Genomic DNA, 15,944 nt, shown 5'->3' with positions numbered 1-15,944 from the left:
AATTGACCACTGTACACAAACAGAGGCTGCCTCTACGCGCCTGAAGTCTTAGACCTATTTCTTTCCTTTATCTTTTTTTCTTTTCCCCTCCTTTTTCTATTTTTATGCAAGAATCGAACATATCTCCAAACGTAACTTTGCAAAAGTACATGAATCATCGAATGAAACGTCAATGACAAAAAATGAGTCTCTGCGTTTATTCAGTACCCATACCCAAATTCCAGAAAGCTATTAGGCTCTGTGGAAATCAGAAAATCATCCGCACAGTCCATGCTATTGTTGCTGCTGAAGGCTGAATCAACCCTTGGAGGTACAAGCGAATCACAACACCCAGAGCACACAAACAATGGTGGCACAGTCTCTGAGTCATCTATCCCGCAACACCGTGTGTGCTGCCACACCCCACAAATGTCGCATGCCACCATTCTCTCGCCATCATCATCTTGAGCTCCACATTCACATCTCACCTTCCAGTTGTCTGATCCTCCCTGATACTTCAATGGAGTATTCAAATCTAAACCAATTCCCCTCACACACAGATCCACACCAGACTGCACTACTCCAAAAAGCACTTCCTCATCACTTATTCCCGCCAACTCTGCGATCTCTATCACCATGATTCTCTCTGCAATACAGTAAGTATCCCTCAGAGCAATCTCAGCTGCTTGCTTCAGGTCTCGGACTGTTGCGTGCAGGGGAACCATCACTATCTCACCTGGGGATACTTCCTTGTTCAACTCTCGTTTATCATCGACGAAGTTGGGTATCAAGCGGCATATGAATGTCAAAACTTGCTCTATTTCATCGATCAGTGTCCATTCCTTCACAAAATGCCTACTGTCTAGAATTGTTTGAACCGCCAAGTCCGCTTGTTCTGAATCTGGGTAGCCCAATAGGACATTCTTGTACAGATAAGCTACATCACCGTAAACATCAATTCCTGGCACTGGTTCTGATTCTGCTGGAGGCTCCTTAAAATTAAAAACCTGTAGCCCAGGATGTAGTTGAGGAGATTTAGACCCATTTCCCAGCTCATGAATGTTATACTCTAGGATTCGAGTTGTCGGGTTGACCATTCGCCGGACAACGCAGTTTCCAACAATCATATTATTCAGTGATTTCAGCACATAATCCAGCAAGCCTGTGTCACCAATGTGGAGCCTAGCTGCATCTCTTACATCTTGCCTAGTCATCCCCCCAGAACACGAACTATTTGCTTTGTTTTCCTTCAATGCATCTACTATCACTTGGGCTGCGTATTCTAGTCGCCTGGCAGGCCACCTACTATCCATATTAGCCACTGCTGAACTGAACTTTTTGTACCTCACTGATTTTTCCTTTAACAGGCTTTGTTTGCTTGGCATTGCAAATCTCGTTGAGTTTTTTGGACAGAAGGTTGAAGGAGGAGGAGTAGTGACATTGACTATTAGTCTCTTGGGTGCAGGAGGAGTTCGAGACTTGACGGTAAGCATAAACCTGAGAAGATCCTTGATTGTAATCAACTGGGTTTCACTCATGTCTCTATAGTGGCGAATTATTTGTTTGATTTCTTTATGGCACATTGTATTACCAAAATATTGAACGATCTCATCAAGTTCTAACGAACTTAGAAGTTCGATTGCTGCATTATAATTGTGCTCTGTGACACCGAAGCTTCCACGAGAAAATCTGTAACCCCACCTACCCAACCAAGAATGGCCATAAGCAACTCCATGAAGCAGGCGAAGATCCATTGAACGCTTCTTTGATGTATCTTCAACTGCGATTTTCCTGCCGTTTCAAAGAAACCCCAAAAAGTTTAGACCCTCAAAATGTTTGAGAAATTCATGCAGAATCAAGATAGGTCTAGTGGTCTTTCCAATACCTTGTTCGGAGAATAGTACAGATCCTGTCCCACAGATCCATGATTTCTCTGCCACTGAGAAATTTAGAACCCCCTTCAATGCCATTAACACAGAGCAAATGGCCGTAACCATTGCAATGAATCATTCCATGCAAGAGATGACTCTGGTTATCGAGAGAACCTTCATTCAATGGCTTATTATCGGTGGCGATTATGAAATGGTACCTTCTCTTCGACACAAAATGGCCGCTCCAGCCTGGCCATCATAATCTCAATAATCACCCATATCAGTATCTAAAACAGAGAGAACTAAAGAAACAGAGGAAAGCTAACGAGCAAACCACCAAACCCTCAACGAGTCAAGATTCTTGGCAAATGAAACGGACGCAGATCACGAAACGCAAATTAAACAGACCCAAGCTGGAAAAATTCTAAAAGAATGGATGGTTCAGAGTCAGAGACTAACCCGCACATCTGCAATGGTCGCAGAAAGGGTGCGTAGAGTGGTAGACATCCTCTTCAATAGTGTAAAGAGGAGTCATACTGTTTGATTTCTCGTGAATAAGAAAGGTGGTCCACAGAGGCATGCCCTGGATCTGGAAATCTTCAAGCTCTCCACATTCTTGAAGAAAGAGCCGAATGTTATCTCTAAAAGGTCCGTTAGGACTGATGGGGCAACCAGGGTCGGCGAAAGAGTGAAACCTGAAAACCTTGGGCCATCTCTTTCTCTTCCTACACGCTTCAAAGAGAGAGAAAGACATGGTTAAAGCTTCGCTTTGAGCTTGAGGATACCCCAAGACTTCGCTTCTTTGATTCTTTTCTGAAAATTTTTCATGCAGAAATCTCGTAGACGTGTATACACAGAGAGAGAGAGGGAGGGGGAGAGAAAGAAAGGGAGGGAGAGAAAAAGCTCAGTAGTCACAACTGATTCAGTTAAAACGACCAGGGACCAGTCGTTCAGACTTGGCGCGCTCGAAGGGAGATTCAAAACAAGAGGCAATGCTGGGGGCATAATCGTCCTTTCAAGGGTAAGAAATATGCCCGCCGTTCGCCACTCGTGACCGTGAAGCGGCAGCTTGTTTGATGGGTGACAGGTGGATATGTTAAATGGGGGCCACGTGTACTAACTACTAACTACTAACTACCAGCCGTATTTGATCACGTTCCTTTTTTGATACGAAGAGGACAATTTGATCACGCTTCTATATCGCTATCGCGGTCTCCCCACTTTCTCCTCATGGCAATAATGACCTGAGACGGTGAAGAGTTTTCTCACCATCTTCCCTTGAACTGAAATAAGAGCACGTTCTTTTTTTTTTAAAAAAATTATTTTATGTTATTCGGCTGCTATAATTCATTTTCTCCGAGTCATTAAAATAGACTCGGCCGATATCTTTCCATTAATTAAATAGGAGGTCCGTTAATTTTTCTTCTCTTTTGTTAAATGAAATAATCCAGGTTTCCCATTCTTTTGCACGATCAAGAGATAGATTGTTTAGAGTGCAAATAATTAAGACTTTTTTTGGCTTCAAAATAATTAAGAATTTAAATTTATAAAGGTTAATATAATTTTTAGTCCTTTAAATTTATCTTCATTTTGATTTTAATCTTTTAAGTTTCAAATTATAAGTTTTGGTCCCTCAAGAAGCAAAATAGTCTGAGTTTTTATTAGATTATAGAGACTAATATTTTAAATAAAAAAAACTTGAGGGACCAAAACCAAAACGAAAATAAACTTTGAAAGATCAACATTTGTATTAACCCAATTGATAATTAGTACTTGAGGTTATACAAAATCAGAGTTAAAAAACCATGAACTTTGAATTCCAAAGTGTTCAGGTAATTGGAAGTGCTGCAATGATTTCTAATTTTTCTGAAAATTGCGGGATATCTTTTAGCTTAGCCCTATAATTTGAGAATTATTATGCGGCTGATTCTAGCTTAGCCCGGTAATTTAAGAACTATTATGCGGCTGATTCATCTGTAAATAAGATTAATATCTTGGATTTAATAAATAAAAAATAATCATAAAATCACAACTAAGCCTCCTAAATTAAAAAGATATTCGAATTCTTGTTTTGTTCATTGAGGATTGACCTATGAATATCTCCAACACAAATTTGACACATAATCGAAGTAGGGAATTTCTTGCCGCATAAGATTGATTCATTTTATAGCTTATATTATTACTTCCACCATTGGAACTATCCTTCAACTGTAAGCACGAGGAATCTCTGGTTCTGGCTTCTTGGCCACGCTAAGAGACTTGGCGATAAAATGTCCTTCCACTACAAAGTTCAGCACTCTCCATGGTGGAATGAACAAAAAAACTTTTGTTCTTGAACTAAAGCTTCAAATAGCTATTATCGATGAATTTCATACTTGTGTGCTTAACTTGCCCCATTTTGAGTTTCTTGATGGAGTCAACTGCTCAACTTTTTGCTGCTGCATCTCAATCACTCTTTAGTGCAGTTTCCAGGGAGAACTTACTCAACAATGAGGAATATGACCAACCAACTGCTGCTAATCTTGCAGCTCAGAAGCACTTCAGACAAATTCAACACATATATTAGGTATGCTCCCTTTTCATATGCAAGAGGTTTTCCCGCATGCGGTCTGTGTGTTTTGAATAGCTTAAATCTTCATAAACTTTCAATAGATATGTATACTTAAATCTAAAAATAAATTGACCTTTTTTGTGATATCCAGTTTTTACTTAAGCTGCAATCCATCATGAATGATAACCTGTTTACGGAACAAAAAAAACTCTAAGCTCGAACTTCCAGTCTGTTCCGAGCTCATGATATTGGTTCCCAATAGAGTGGACAACAAGCTCAGCGTTAAACGCTCGAGATTCATGTCATGCAAAAAGCAGGCACAGAACTTGAATCTAAAGTAGAACCTAGCCAATTGATTAACCTCTTAGAGTGATAATGAACTGGGGAGTGTAATTCAAAGAATGTAGAATAGTTATTGCCAAGTCATAGAAAAAAGTGGGATTTTGAAAATCACATTGAATGAATCATGATGACTATTTATTTGTTGCATTAACACCTGAAGGATAGCATCATGTAATTTCAGCTTCACAACAGGTTCCATGCAGATACAGGTACATTGCCCTATGAAAACAAGCTATGATTGCTTAATATACATCTTTAATGTGTTTCATGGACTAGGTGCAGCTTTTGACCATCCATAATGAGGTTCGCATCAGTAATTTTACCGGCATCCTCTGATAGAATAGAACAATCACTAGAAACATTAAGCTGCTCCGCTGCTGTTTCGATAAGCTCTTCAATGGTGTGTGGAACCCATAGCACAATCCCATGTCTTCTATGTTCTTTTGGACCCCATGGGTGAAAAGGAAAAACTGTACATTTCTTGGGATGAAGTTTCACTGCAAACAGATAAAAAGTAACATCAGCTTTGAAATTACCGCATTAGTTGGTCTAGATAAAGCAAGGATGAGCAGAATTATTACTTTCATTTGTTAGTTCTACATATTTGAAAACAGAAATAGCTGCTAAATCCTATATCTAACACAAGCTGGCCATGAGAACATCGTTTGAATTTTTTTATTTAAATTAGCAAAGCAGCTGCTTGTCATGATGAAATATATTCCTCTGGTGGGCGAAATTTTAAAGAACTCCAAAATTTAGTGATCATGAGGAAGTTCTGTAGTCACCCCTGGTAGCATCAGGTGTGACTAGATGCAAAACTTAGATATAGTTTCTTAAATATAATAGGGAAACAAATTAAAGTTGATTCAAAATACAATTTAATATGACAACAAAGTCGAGGAGAACTATGAACAGGAAGAAGGTAACTTTAGGGTTAAGGCTAGCCAGAAGACAGCAGTTTTTCCCCCTTTGGGAACCTCAGGATTTTCGCTTTTCCTTTAAATTACAGTAACAGAGTATTTGTCAAAACCTGTAAGTTCTGAGGAAAGATGAGGGAATCTTGACAACTGAGCAGATCTCGCATCTTCCAATAGCTCGATCAGATTCTTATTTCCACACATCCTAGCTTCATCAAGAGGGGTATTTCCCCATCTGCGAGGCAGAGAGAGGTGTCAGAGGAGTTTAATCCCGAGATTGAAGGTGCGAACCGCGCCCTTCATTACTTGAAGCAAAGTAATGAACACGTTCGCATTTACAACAAAAAGAGGGAAACTTGAAGTTGAAAAAGCAGGTGAATTTATTGATGTTAAAATTACGGAGAGGAGTGGATATGTTTAAACAATAAAATATTTAGTTTTCAGAAAGTTGTTTCCAAACAACGTATAGAAAAGGGGGGGAAAATATATCAAGGCATATTCATATACGCACAAAAAATCCAAATATCATTTGCAATTAGAAGGGTTTTAATTTTGTTGGTCAGCCAAATGAATTTTAGTACTCGAGGGTGTAAAACATAAAGCATTTAAAGACATAGATGGGCACAAGATACTGCAATCACCGTGATGCCAAAAAACTTTAAAATGGCAATATAAAGCATGCACATGCCTATCTCTCCTACTTCCGAGTGACAAATACAACGGCCAGGTTCTCTTTGCGTTAACACGGCTCAATGTTCATTTCAGCATGAACACGCAAAATGAGTAATTTAACTTACCTGTCTTGGATAAAAACGCTGGCTCCAGCCTCTATCAGCAACTTTGCCATTAAGAATAAACCCTCAGCTGCAGCAACATGAAGAGGGCTTCGGTAATCGTAATCTTTCGTGTTAGGATCCATACCATAAGATAATAGCCTTTTAAGGTAATCTGAATCTCCCCTTGCAACAGCATTACATAGAACACTACCAGCATCCTCTATTTTCATAGAAGCACCTTTTCCAACAAGTAAAGAAGCAACTCGATCATGTCCATTCTTTACAGCTTCAAGTAAGGGTGTGTTCCCAAAGTTATCTACGCAAATCACCGAATTAATTATTTGCACAAGGTCAGAAACAAATTTCAATGAGCACAGACACAAGTATATTTTTCGATATAGAAGACTTACCTCTCAGATCGATTTCTACACCTTCCTGAATAAGGAAAATGGTGATGTCTTCAAATCCTCTAGATGCTGCAAGATGCTATGGGAAGAGGAGATACGTGTCAGATAAGCATTTTCATATCAATATAGTTCTATTTCAAGTGACACAGTGTGCTAGTTATCAAAGATCACTTGTTGTGGCCGTGCCTCAATATTTAACAAATGAACACAACAAATATTCCGATCCAAAGTTCTGATTCAAATGAATAACAACATGGAATGTTACATAAATAGGACGGCCATAACGAATTTTACGGGGATGCCAGCATACGATATAAAATCAGAGCAAAAGAACATAAATCTTCCGTGCAATGAATTAGCTTTGCTTGTTCAAAAATGAAAATCAAGAAGCTGAAAAGTAAGACCCACTTATGCAGCACTGGCAAAACAGACGCTCATGATCGGCCGAAGTCACGAATCCCACTATTATACAACACAATGAGCAAGTCCATAATGTAGAGCTCAGAAAACATGAAATTTTTCTAAGTAAAGGAAACATGCAAAATACAACTTCAATCTGTTTGCGTAAAAACCAAAAATAAAATGCATTAAAACTTGAAACTTGACCACTCCATATCTATCCTTTAAAAACTGTCAAAACAGGTTCAAATGTGTTTGTGTGTGGGTTTGTGTGTTTCATTTGATCCCTATAAGAAAAAAGTAGTGTTAAAGCTACTCACCAAAGCTGACCGTCCATCATAATCTGCCTTGTTTGGATCAGCTCCAGCTCGAATTAATCCTTTAATGTGATTCAGATCCCCGTTAAAAGCCGCATTATTGACCTTCAAAGCAAGTTCAGCTTCTTGCTTTCCAATATGGAATGTGATATCTGACTCCAATTGCTTACCTCGACTAGAGTCTTTTCCCTAAAAATCATGTAATATTTAGCCGTCTATTATGATGATCAGCAATAGTCTATTGTGTACGTGTAAATCAATACTTCCATGCGAAAGTTAACTAGAGCACAATGCATTTACAAATTATTTCAGAACTATTCTACAGGCCAATTTCGGTCGAGGGGGGTGGGGGGGACTATCAAGTGTTTAGCTGTTTATTTACCTCCAGAAGATTGTTTAATACTTTCCTCCCATCATAGAAGTATATATCAAGGATATCCGTAAATGATTGTTTATCAAGCCGCAGAAGCCTACAAAGTTCACAAACCCGAACAGTATATGGTTGAGGAATGTTACATAGAATAGATATTTGCCCAAATGAACTGTTAGGCTCTAAAAGTGAAACAGTCTCTTCAGATCCATTTTCACCGGGGCCTACTTCCTCCTGCATCCAAGAAAAGGATTTGGGTATTCAGCACGAACATATGCATCTTTTATAGTCATCACGCACAAATATATATGTTATGAACATCTTCTGAAGAAGGAATTCACCCAATGACCAACTGAAGATATAAAAACGTACATTCAAAACTCAAAAGATTCTCGGTCTCGGTGTTCAGAAAATGCTTAATTGCTTTCTACAAAAGAAGATGACACATAGACAAGTGCAAAAAAAGACAAAAGGTCCAGCGCAGACCAGCGTGTCGCATACCAATTCAGGTCCCGACCAGCGTTACCAATAATAAATAACTTAGAACCTCTAATTAAAACTACTAGAAATGAGGGAAAAGTACTGGGAAAAAAAGAAGATATCCACAATACAAATTTACATTATTGGCTCTGGAAATATAAATTATACCAGCACACCATGACAGACAAAGTATAGTTGATCTACAACATTTCCTTGTTCCAATATCACTTCTCCTGGGAGAAAGAATTCCTCATGGAGCCTTGTGACCTGAAAGATTAAAGGCACAAAACTTCTTAACCTCCAACATTCAATATAAAGATAAAGAAACAAGACATCGACCAGAGCTTTCATCTTATCACTAAAAAAACAATTCATTTTGAGTGATGGTATGCAATTCATTTAAGACAGATATCAGTGTCTTTCGCTAAAAACAGAGACTAATCTACCTCGGGGTTCAGAGGGCAAAAGATAAAGACACCTCCAAACTAGGTTTTGTTCCATACTCAAGAGGTGGGAATCAAAGCCTAACCACTTGCTTAAGAGACAAGAGCCCTCACCACTCATGCCAACTTGAATTGATTGAAAAGAGTTGCACACAAAAGCTCAACCGTGCAAATAAAATTAGTAATTTTAATAAACAGGCGGACAAATGTTCAAGGAGAACCTTTGGTCCATTATTACATCTTGCCCATTGAAGTTTCGAAGGCTAGAGTTGATAATTAGTAGCCACGTTGCTGACCAAAATGTGAAGTCCAAAGACACAAACCCAAAACGCTGAGAACATGTCCTATTTATCAGGAAGGAGACTTGACATGAAAATTTACAAGTTTCCTTGTTCATTGATATACAACATGTAATAACTGGTCAGAAAGAGCTAAAAAATTTCTCACGTAATTTTATTCGTAATTTGCAAATTACATATGAGAAGCAAATCCCAATTTGCTGTTTGCGGCAGATCAAGTCCAGAAAGGAAAAGACAGGCGGACAGCTTTGCACACCGATAACATAGAATATATTATGTCCATTTTGTACCAACATATATGGAAAGTTTCTGTGCAATAGGGGATAAATACTCACGATCTGATTAATAAATTCTGAAGAGCAAGTCTTAAAGAGAGGGACCTTCTCGATGTACGGCAAATATAAGTCTTGGGATATCTGCAAAATAGAACAGACCAATATGTTCAAATGTTGAGACCAAAGCTAGTACTCTGACACTTTAAATATAAATACCAAGCGCATGGATTGTGTAATCAAACTTGTTTCATAAAATTAGCAGAAGTGTAAATGCGAAAGTTTCAAGTTCATATTCCATGTATTCCAACAAGGCACAAAGGGTACCGGAAGCACTAAAATTAAAATCCAAAAATCTGCACGGAGGATATAAACACATGAAGTCTGACAAACTATAGCAGAAAAAGGGGAAGCGGAAAATTATGTATAAATTATACATAAAACCAAAAGGCGTGGATTGACATAAATTTGTCATCAACTAAATGTTTGATATCTACAGTAACCGAGAATAATTCACTTTATGATCACAATCAACCTCTACCATGAGTGACTAGCATACTGAATCACATATAGACTCGTAATCCCTCAAAGAGCTTGAAATTCCCACCCATGTTGACAAATGCTTGATTGGAGATGTGTCTAATATGCGTCAATGACAACTATATACAAAGAATTATCAAATCATTTCAATAACTACAACGATATATACTTTTATCTTATCTAATCAGATTTAGTCGCAAGCTTAGCAAGATTAGTATAACTGTTGTGCTTAATAAAGATTCATTACATTTGCAAAATCACTATGCTTTAAGTTTATGCAGCTATCGTCCACAGCAACAAGATAACCAGATAAAAATATAAGGAAACAGCATAAGCAGGACCAAACATAAATAAATAAAAACTGAACTGTTGGGAAAAAAACCGTCAAAAAGCATACTAGAGGAATAAGATATCTATTGTTAGTAAATGAAACAGCTAGGAAAATTTAAGTGATTTTAGTAAGACCATAATCGTTCTCTTAGTACCTTGGAGCGAATTGAAATGGGGAGGTCCTGAATGGCTGCTGGCTCAGTGTAGCTACTTTCATACTGTAAGCGCATATGGCCTTTTATTTGTTCACGAATGTCCCTTCCAAGTTTATTTCTATTCATGTATTTCAAAAGATCTGCCATTCTGTCCCTAAACTTTTCCGTTTTTGATCCTTTGACTATTAAAGCCGTCATGTTACCAATTAAATAAGCACCAAGAACCATATCAAACGAAACATATATCATTATGAATATCATCTCCCTCATATTTACTGCATGTATGTCTCCGTAGCCTGTGCAGGGAAAAATATATCACAAACATAAATACATAACTAATTAGGAAACTTTCAAGAGAAATATGACTGCACACGATTTGATAAAGTCTAAAAGAGATTTATGCATTGAAGCGCATAGCCAATTGTTAGCAACCTACCGACAGTGGCCATTGTAACAATGGCGAAATACAAAGATGTTGTGTAGCGCTTCCAGAGATCAATTTCCCTGAAATTCATGTAACTGTAACCGCCAAGCTGTAAGCTTCCTATCCATGTGTACCCCTCTTGGGATGGAGGTAGTGTGGTGGCCAAGTAGTAGAAGATGCAGGCAGCACTATGGGTGCAGTAGAGTTCAACAACTATAAGTTTCACAATCCTAGTAAACATGTAATTGATACGTATATCCTTCTCGAGTCTCTGGAAAAATTCAGTAACTTTCCGCACCCGATATAATCTTATCCACAGAAGATACCTTACTCCTTCTCTTCTTCCACTAGCCTGGATGCACAAAAATGATCAGCTATCCCAGTATTAGAGAAAGAACCATGACTAGAAAGAAAATTCGACAAAGTCACATGTTACGAAGAAAGCTACGAAGTTTTGTTAATTTAACTTGATCATGTCTCAAATCCTCAGTCAATAGGACGTACTATTATTAATCTCTAAATAGCTGGAGAAATGCACCGTATGTATGCTCCACAAAAAATTCTGAGATTTAATAATATGCATTACTTGCTCTCTTGCTATGCAACAGGGTGCATTTGACATAACAGCTTAATTGCCAACCAACAAAAAGTTTGTGCCACATGCACAGAGGATCCTAAAGATAATTCTTGCCTAGGCCATGATAGATGTCCACAATAATCATCATGACCATATAAAGGTGTAAAACATAGCGAGAGAGAAAAATAATGTTTCTTACCCAGCCATCATAGCCATGACAAATGCCCACAAACATCACCATGACAATATAAAGCTGTAGAACTTTGTTTTTTTTGGCCCTGGTTTCACTCTAGCTGAAAAGTCTATCGGTAAAATTTTATTACCTTTTCTTTACAGATACTAAAATTTTTTGGGTGAAGCCCAGAATGTGAATAGCACCCTAAGCTAGGACTCGTAAATAATCAAGGGAAAAACAAGTGACTGGAGCTTCAGGTATTTGTAATGTAATCTCACTGTAAGTATCCTTCTAACAGTTGTCCTTTTAATAAAAATCCAAAATATGCAGTAATTATTGATAACAACAACAAATTCACAAGCAACGTCTTTTTCTATGTGCTACCAGAAGACAGCCATCGGATTCTCATATGAACAGCATCACATATTCTACGGAGCAAGTATTTAGTTTTGACCAGTCACCAGTACCACAACATGCAGGTGATTGAAACAAACTGGCGGTGAAAAACGAAAGTACTCAAGAAATTTTGTCCATGAATTAGGACCTTATAGATGATGTCCCAAGGCATACATCCAAGAAGATCAAAGATAAAGCTAGACTTTAGATACCTGCAAGAACAGAGCAAGTAACCCGTAAATAAAACGAAAAAAGAATTCACACCCAACAGACAAGCCAGCACATGGACTTAACAATGGGCATTTCCACAGTAACTAAGGAAGAACTGCATAATAATTAGCACTGAAATTAATAAGCACTCACCGCAGAGCTATAGGGGCTCGCTTGTAGATCATACGATAGGTCTGACTGTCTCTATAAGCAAGGAAGAACTGCACAATAATGTCTACAAGAAATGCAACTTGACCAATTATGTCCAGTATGAAGAGATCCTCATCTAGGCCACGAAAAAATCCAAACTCCATGGGGGTGAAGAAGGATGAGTATATTGCCCACAGCAATATGAATTTTGTCCATGCCCGATACCACCTGCAGTGCCAACCAATATCAGTCTATAACCATCTAACTTTTCATTTGTTTGAAACCCTGCAACCATAATCCGAACTTTGAAAGCATTGATAATTGTCTGGAGTGGGAAGAAATAAGCCCGCCCCCCTCAAACTGGCCGGTGCAATGGGGAGCAAGTCATGCAATTTTTTATTTCTCAGATTCTGCGACTTATTGCATTAATCCCCAACCATGGCATTTCATAGCCCCCAGCTGCAAAGATTGCTGTAGGAATGATTCCTTAAATTCAAATAACATTATTAAGAGTAACCAAGTCATCCCCCCGGGGGGGGGGGAACTCTCGACGAAGAAATGCAGATGTCATTTCAGTTCCATCTAGTGTGTGTTTTTTGTCTTTTAGTATTTTGGGTGTTTATATACCCTGCAGTTTTTAGTTGACGAAGAAATGAAAATTTGACCATCTACTGAAATATGTTTGGCGGGGAAGCACACGTTTCTTTCGCAGAAGAGATGGATCACTGCCATAAATAACACAGTCGACTTTTGTTAGGACTAGAGTCTAGAAGGCTACTGAGCTTCTCCGTTGTTGTTTGTCCTCATAGTTTGCAACATAGCAACATCTATACTCTAAAATGAACTATTACGGATTTACGGCTTGTTATCATCTTCCTGCATTCACTGTCCATACGTCGAACTCCTTGGACTTTAATTACAGCCAAGGGTCCCGCCGTACAGAGCGAAACACGACTTTGATTCCAGGATCTCGTGACTCCCACGTAGATAACAGAACAGCCATGTGCTAGAAGGATCATTTTCCCTACTAAAATTCTTAATCAATCCATCCATCCCAATCAATCAAGAACCAATAATAAAAAGATAACACAGGCCAGGGCCTCCCATCCCTGCACCAGCCCGGTCCAACTCCTTGTGGTATTGATTCTATTATTTTTGCTTTAATAATAAAATGAAAACGAAAATATCATTAAATTTTTATTTTTGTCCGGGCTAATATTTACCTTCTGTTTAATTAATTTTTATTTCTGTATTTTTCACCCTTTTTGTCATTTGAAATCTACTGTAAACATCTGGTATTGTATTTTCACAGTAACGTTAATGTGCAATGCTTGCTCACCCATTTATTCCCCCGTTTCATTCCGTCGTCACATCGTAAATGACGAATGTTCTGTAACTTAACCGGTTAATCCTCCTTGCGCAATATCAAATCCTATGATTAGGATTACCCACAATAAACTTGTTTTCAATGTCACGATACTTTTTGACGAAATTTTCATTTTTAAAAGAAAAAAGAAAATGATAATGTCAGTATTTTCAACCATTACGCAACACTGACCTTTTTTGTTTTTGGCCTGAAATTCACGCAACATTGACCTGACAGACATACGATCTCAGAGGGGTGGAGATGTGTAAACATAAATTGATTACTTCTTATCATCAACCTTAAATGTCTCAGCCGGGGGGAAAAATAGTAAAAAATTCAACATGATGCTTCGTGGGGCCAAACGTCCCCACAAAATGGGCACGTGGAAGGAAATGGATGCAGTGACGTGGAAGTGCAACTCCCTCCGTTTGAAAGTTGCCGCTCTTTCCACCCAAGACGACGCACAACGAAGCAGATCACAAACCCAGTCCGGCACCCCCGAGTCCGGAAATTGGAGACTTTTTTTCTAAAATAAATAAATAAAAATAGAGAAATAACGCCGGTAAAAAAAAATTTTAAAAAAAACCAAGCGTAGTTTTAATTTTTGCCGTTCGAACTTAGTAGAAAATTAGAAGAAAATATATATATATATATATATATATATATATGTGCATATAGATTATAAGCTAGATAAGGGAAATGGAGAGAGCCGGAGGGAAACCTGTTCTCTGGATGAATAATGAAATCTTTGGATAAGCCTCGAATGCCATCAATGACGTGGCGACTGAATTTCTTCTGGTTGAGCTCCTTCAACTCATTCTCAATCAATTGGAATCGGCTTCCTCGCGACGATTTCAACCTGTCTCTCAGGTCCTCAAGTTCATACTCTCTGTCATCCGAAGACGACGACGACGACGACGAAGACGATCTCGAAGTCGACAACATCTGCTTCCTTTTCTCCTCTCTTTCCTCCGTCACCGCCTCCTCTGTCAATCTATTACCAGGCATTTCCAAAGTCTACGTTACTGGATTAACCTGTCAGCTTCTATATAAACCTGCTCGAAACTCGATCGATTGGTCGATATCGATCTTCACGTGAATGCGATCAAGACGCTCTGCGGAAGGAATACGAGATCAAAAGGTGGATGCAAATTGTACAGCGCCTGTTGATAGTAACTGGAAACTTTGGAATAAAAGATTGAATGAAACAGAAAGAAAGAGAAGCTCTGCGAATACCTTTGCAGGGTCACGAGCATTTGGGTGAAAAAGTGGTGTGTGTAGATCTCGATCACGAGAAAACCAGGCGACGTCCTGTTCAGCAAATTGAGGTTGTAATTGCATCAGAAGTGAGGGAGAGAGCTTTTACGAAAGGATTATATATTGATTGGACTGTTTATTGACTGAGAGATTTGAATTTTGGCGTCTTCACTGGACAAAGTTGGCAATAGGAGCTCCCTTTTATACTAACGACCCGTCTGTAATCGGACCCATTTCTTATCACCTCCTCCCTTCCGCACCTTCTCAAGGCTACACAACAGAGGATATGTAATTCGCAAAGCAAAACGAACAAGTTACGCACGCCTTATTCCGAGTCTTATAAATTTCTATGGCTGATAAAAAAAAAATCAATAAATTTATTGCTCATTAATAAATTCAAAAAAAATTAATAATAATTGTCTTTGAAATTACATAAAAATTTTAATTTGAAATAGAAAAAGATAGTTTTTTTTTTTTTGCCAAAAGAAAGAGATAGCTTATGTTGTATGATATTACGTCCGTACACATGGACATTTATACTCTGTCTTCTCCAAATATTTATAAAAAATAGTACTACGTTTTTAATATAAGATTCTGTTTGATTTTTATTTTGATTCTAAATATAAGACTCCAACCCCTAAAAAATAGTACTATGGTTTTCATTTTACACAATCAGCACATAAAATTTTAAGTATTATCCACTTCTCATTAACGAAGCGTTTAAATTTTTAGAGCTGGTTTCATTCACTTACAAATTTAAAATGAAAAATTTTTCTCAAATATATTGCCCATAAATTTAAAATCTATTTGTACAAAGTCATAAACTGATACTAGCAAATCAAACATCTCAAACGATAATAATTAAAATAATTTAAATCTCGTAATAATTTGTGTTTAGCCTAGTAAATTAATAAACAATAAGCACACTATATATCCACACA

At 38.0% G+C, this 15,944-nt stretch overlaps 2 protein-coding genes across 2 annotated transcripts; both read right to left on the bottom strand.

Moving 5' to 3' along the window:
- Window positions 1-143: 143 nt before the first annotated feature.
- Window positions 144-2,604, bottom strand: LOC114726324 (PHD finger protein MALE MEIOCYTE DEATH 1-like). The gene is made up of 3 exons (XM_028912900.1): window positions 2,310-2,604; window positions 1,865-2,099; window positions 144-1,770 (listed from the first exon to the last, which is right to left on the bottom strand). The coding sequence occupies exons 1-3, from the start codon at window positions 2,602-2,604 to the stop codon at window positions 201-203; spliced, it is 2,100 nt and encodes a 699-aa protein (XP_028768733.1). The 3' UTR covers window positions 144-200.
- A 2,152-nt stretch (window positions 2,605-4,756) lies between these two features.
- LOC114726332 (potassium channel SKOR) lies at window positions 4,757-15,211 on the bottom strand. Its single transcript, XM_028912910.1, has 14 exons — window positions 14,983-15,211; window positions 14,468-14,861; window positions 12,384-12,608; window positions 12,169-12,232; window positions 10,885-11,224; window positions 10,449-10,744; window positions 9,487-9,567; window positions 8,578-8,676; window positions 7,942-8,163; window positions 7,563-7,748; window positions 6,847-6,922; window positions 6,458-6,752; window positions 5,774-5,895; window positions 4,757-5,240 (listed from the first exon to the last, which is right to left on the bottom strand). Exons 2-14 carry the CDS (start codon window positions 14,752-14,754, stop codon window positions 4,999-5,001), a joined length of 2,535 nt encoding a protein of 844 aa, XP_028768743.1. The 5' UTR covers window positions 14,755-14,861; window positions 14,983-15,211; the 3' UTR covers window positions 4,757-4,998.
- Between the last annotated feature and the right edge of the window lie 733 nt (window positions 15,212-15,944).

This window comes from Neltuma alba, unplaced genomic scaffold (genome assembly GCF_004799145.2).
Source record: "Neltuma alba isolate B1F8T4 unplaced genomic scaffold, ASM479914v2 tig00012373_pilon, whole genome shotgun sequence".
In the NCBI taxonomy this organism is placed as follows: Eukaryota; Viridiplantae; Streptophyta; class Magnoliopsida; order Fabales; family Fabaceae; genus Neltuma; species Neltuma alba.
Note: the sequence above shows the minus strand (reverse complement) of the source record. Positions and strands in the feature narration are given on the sequence as shown.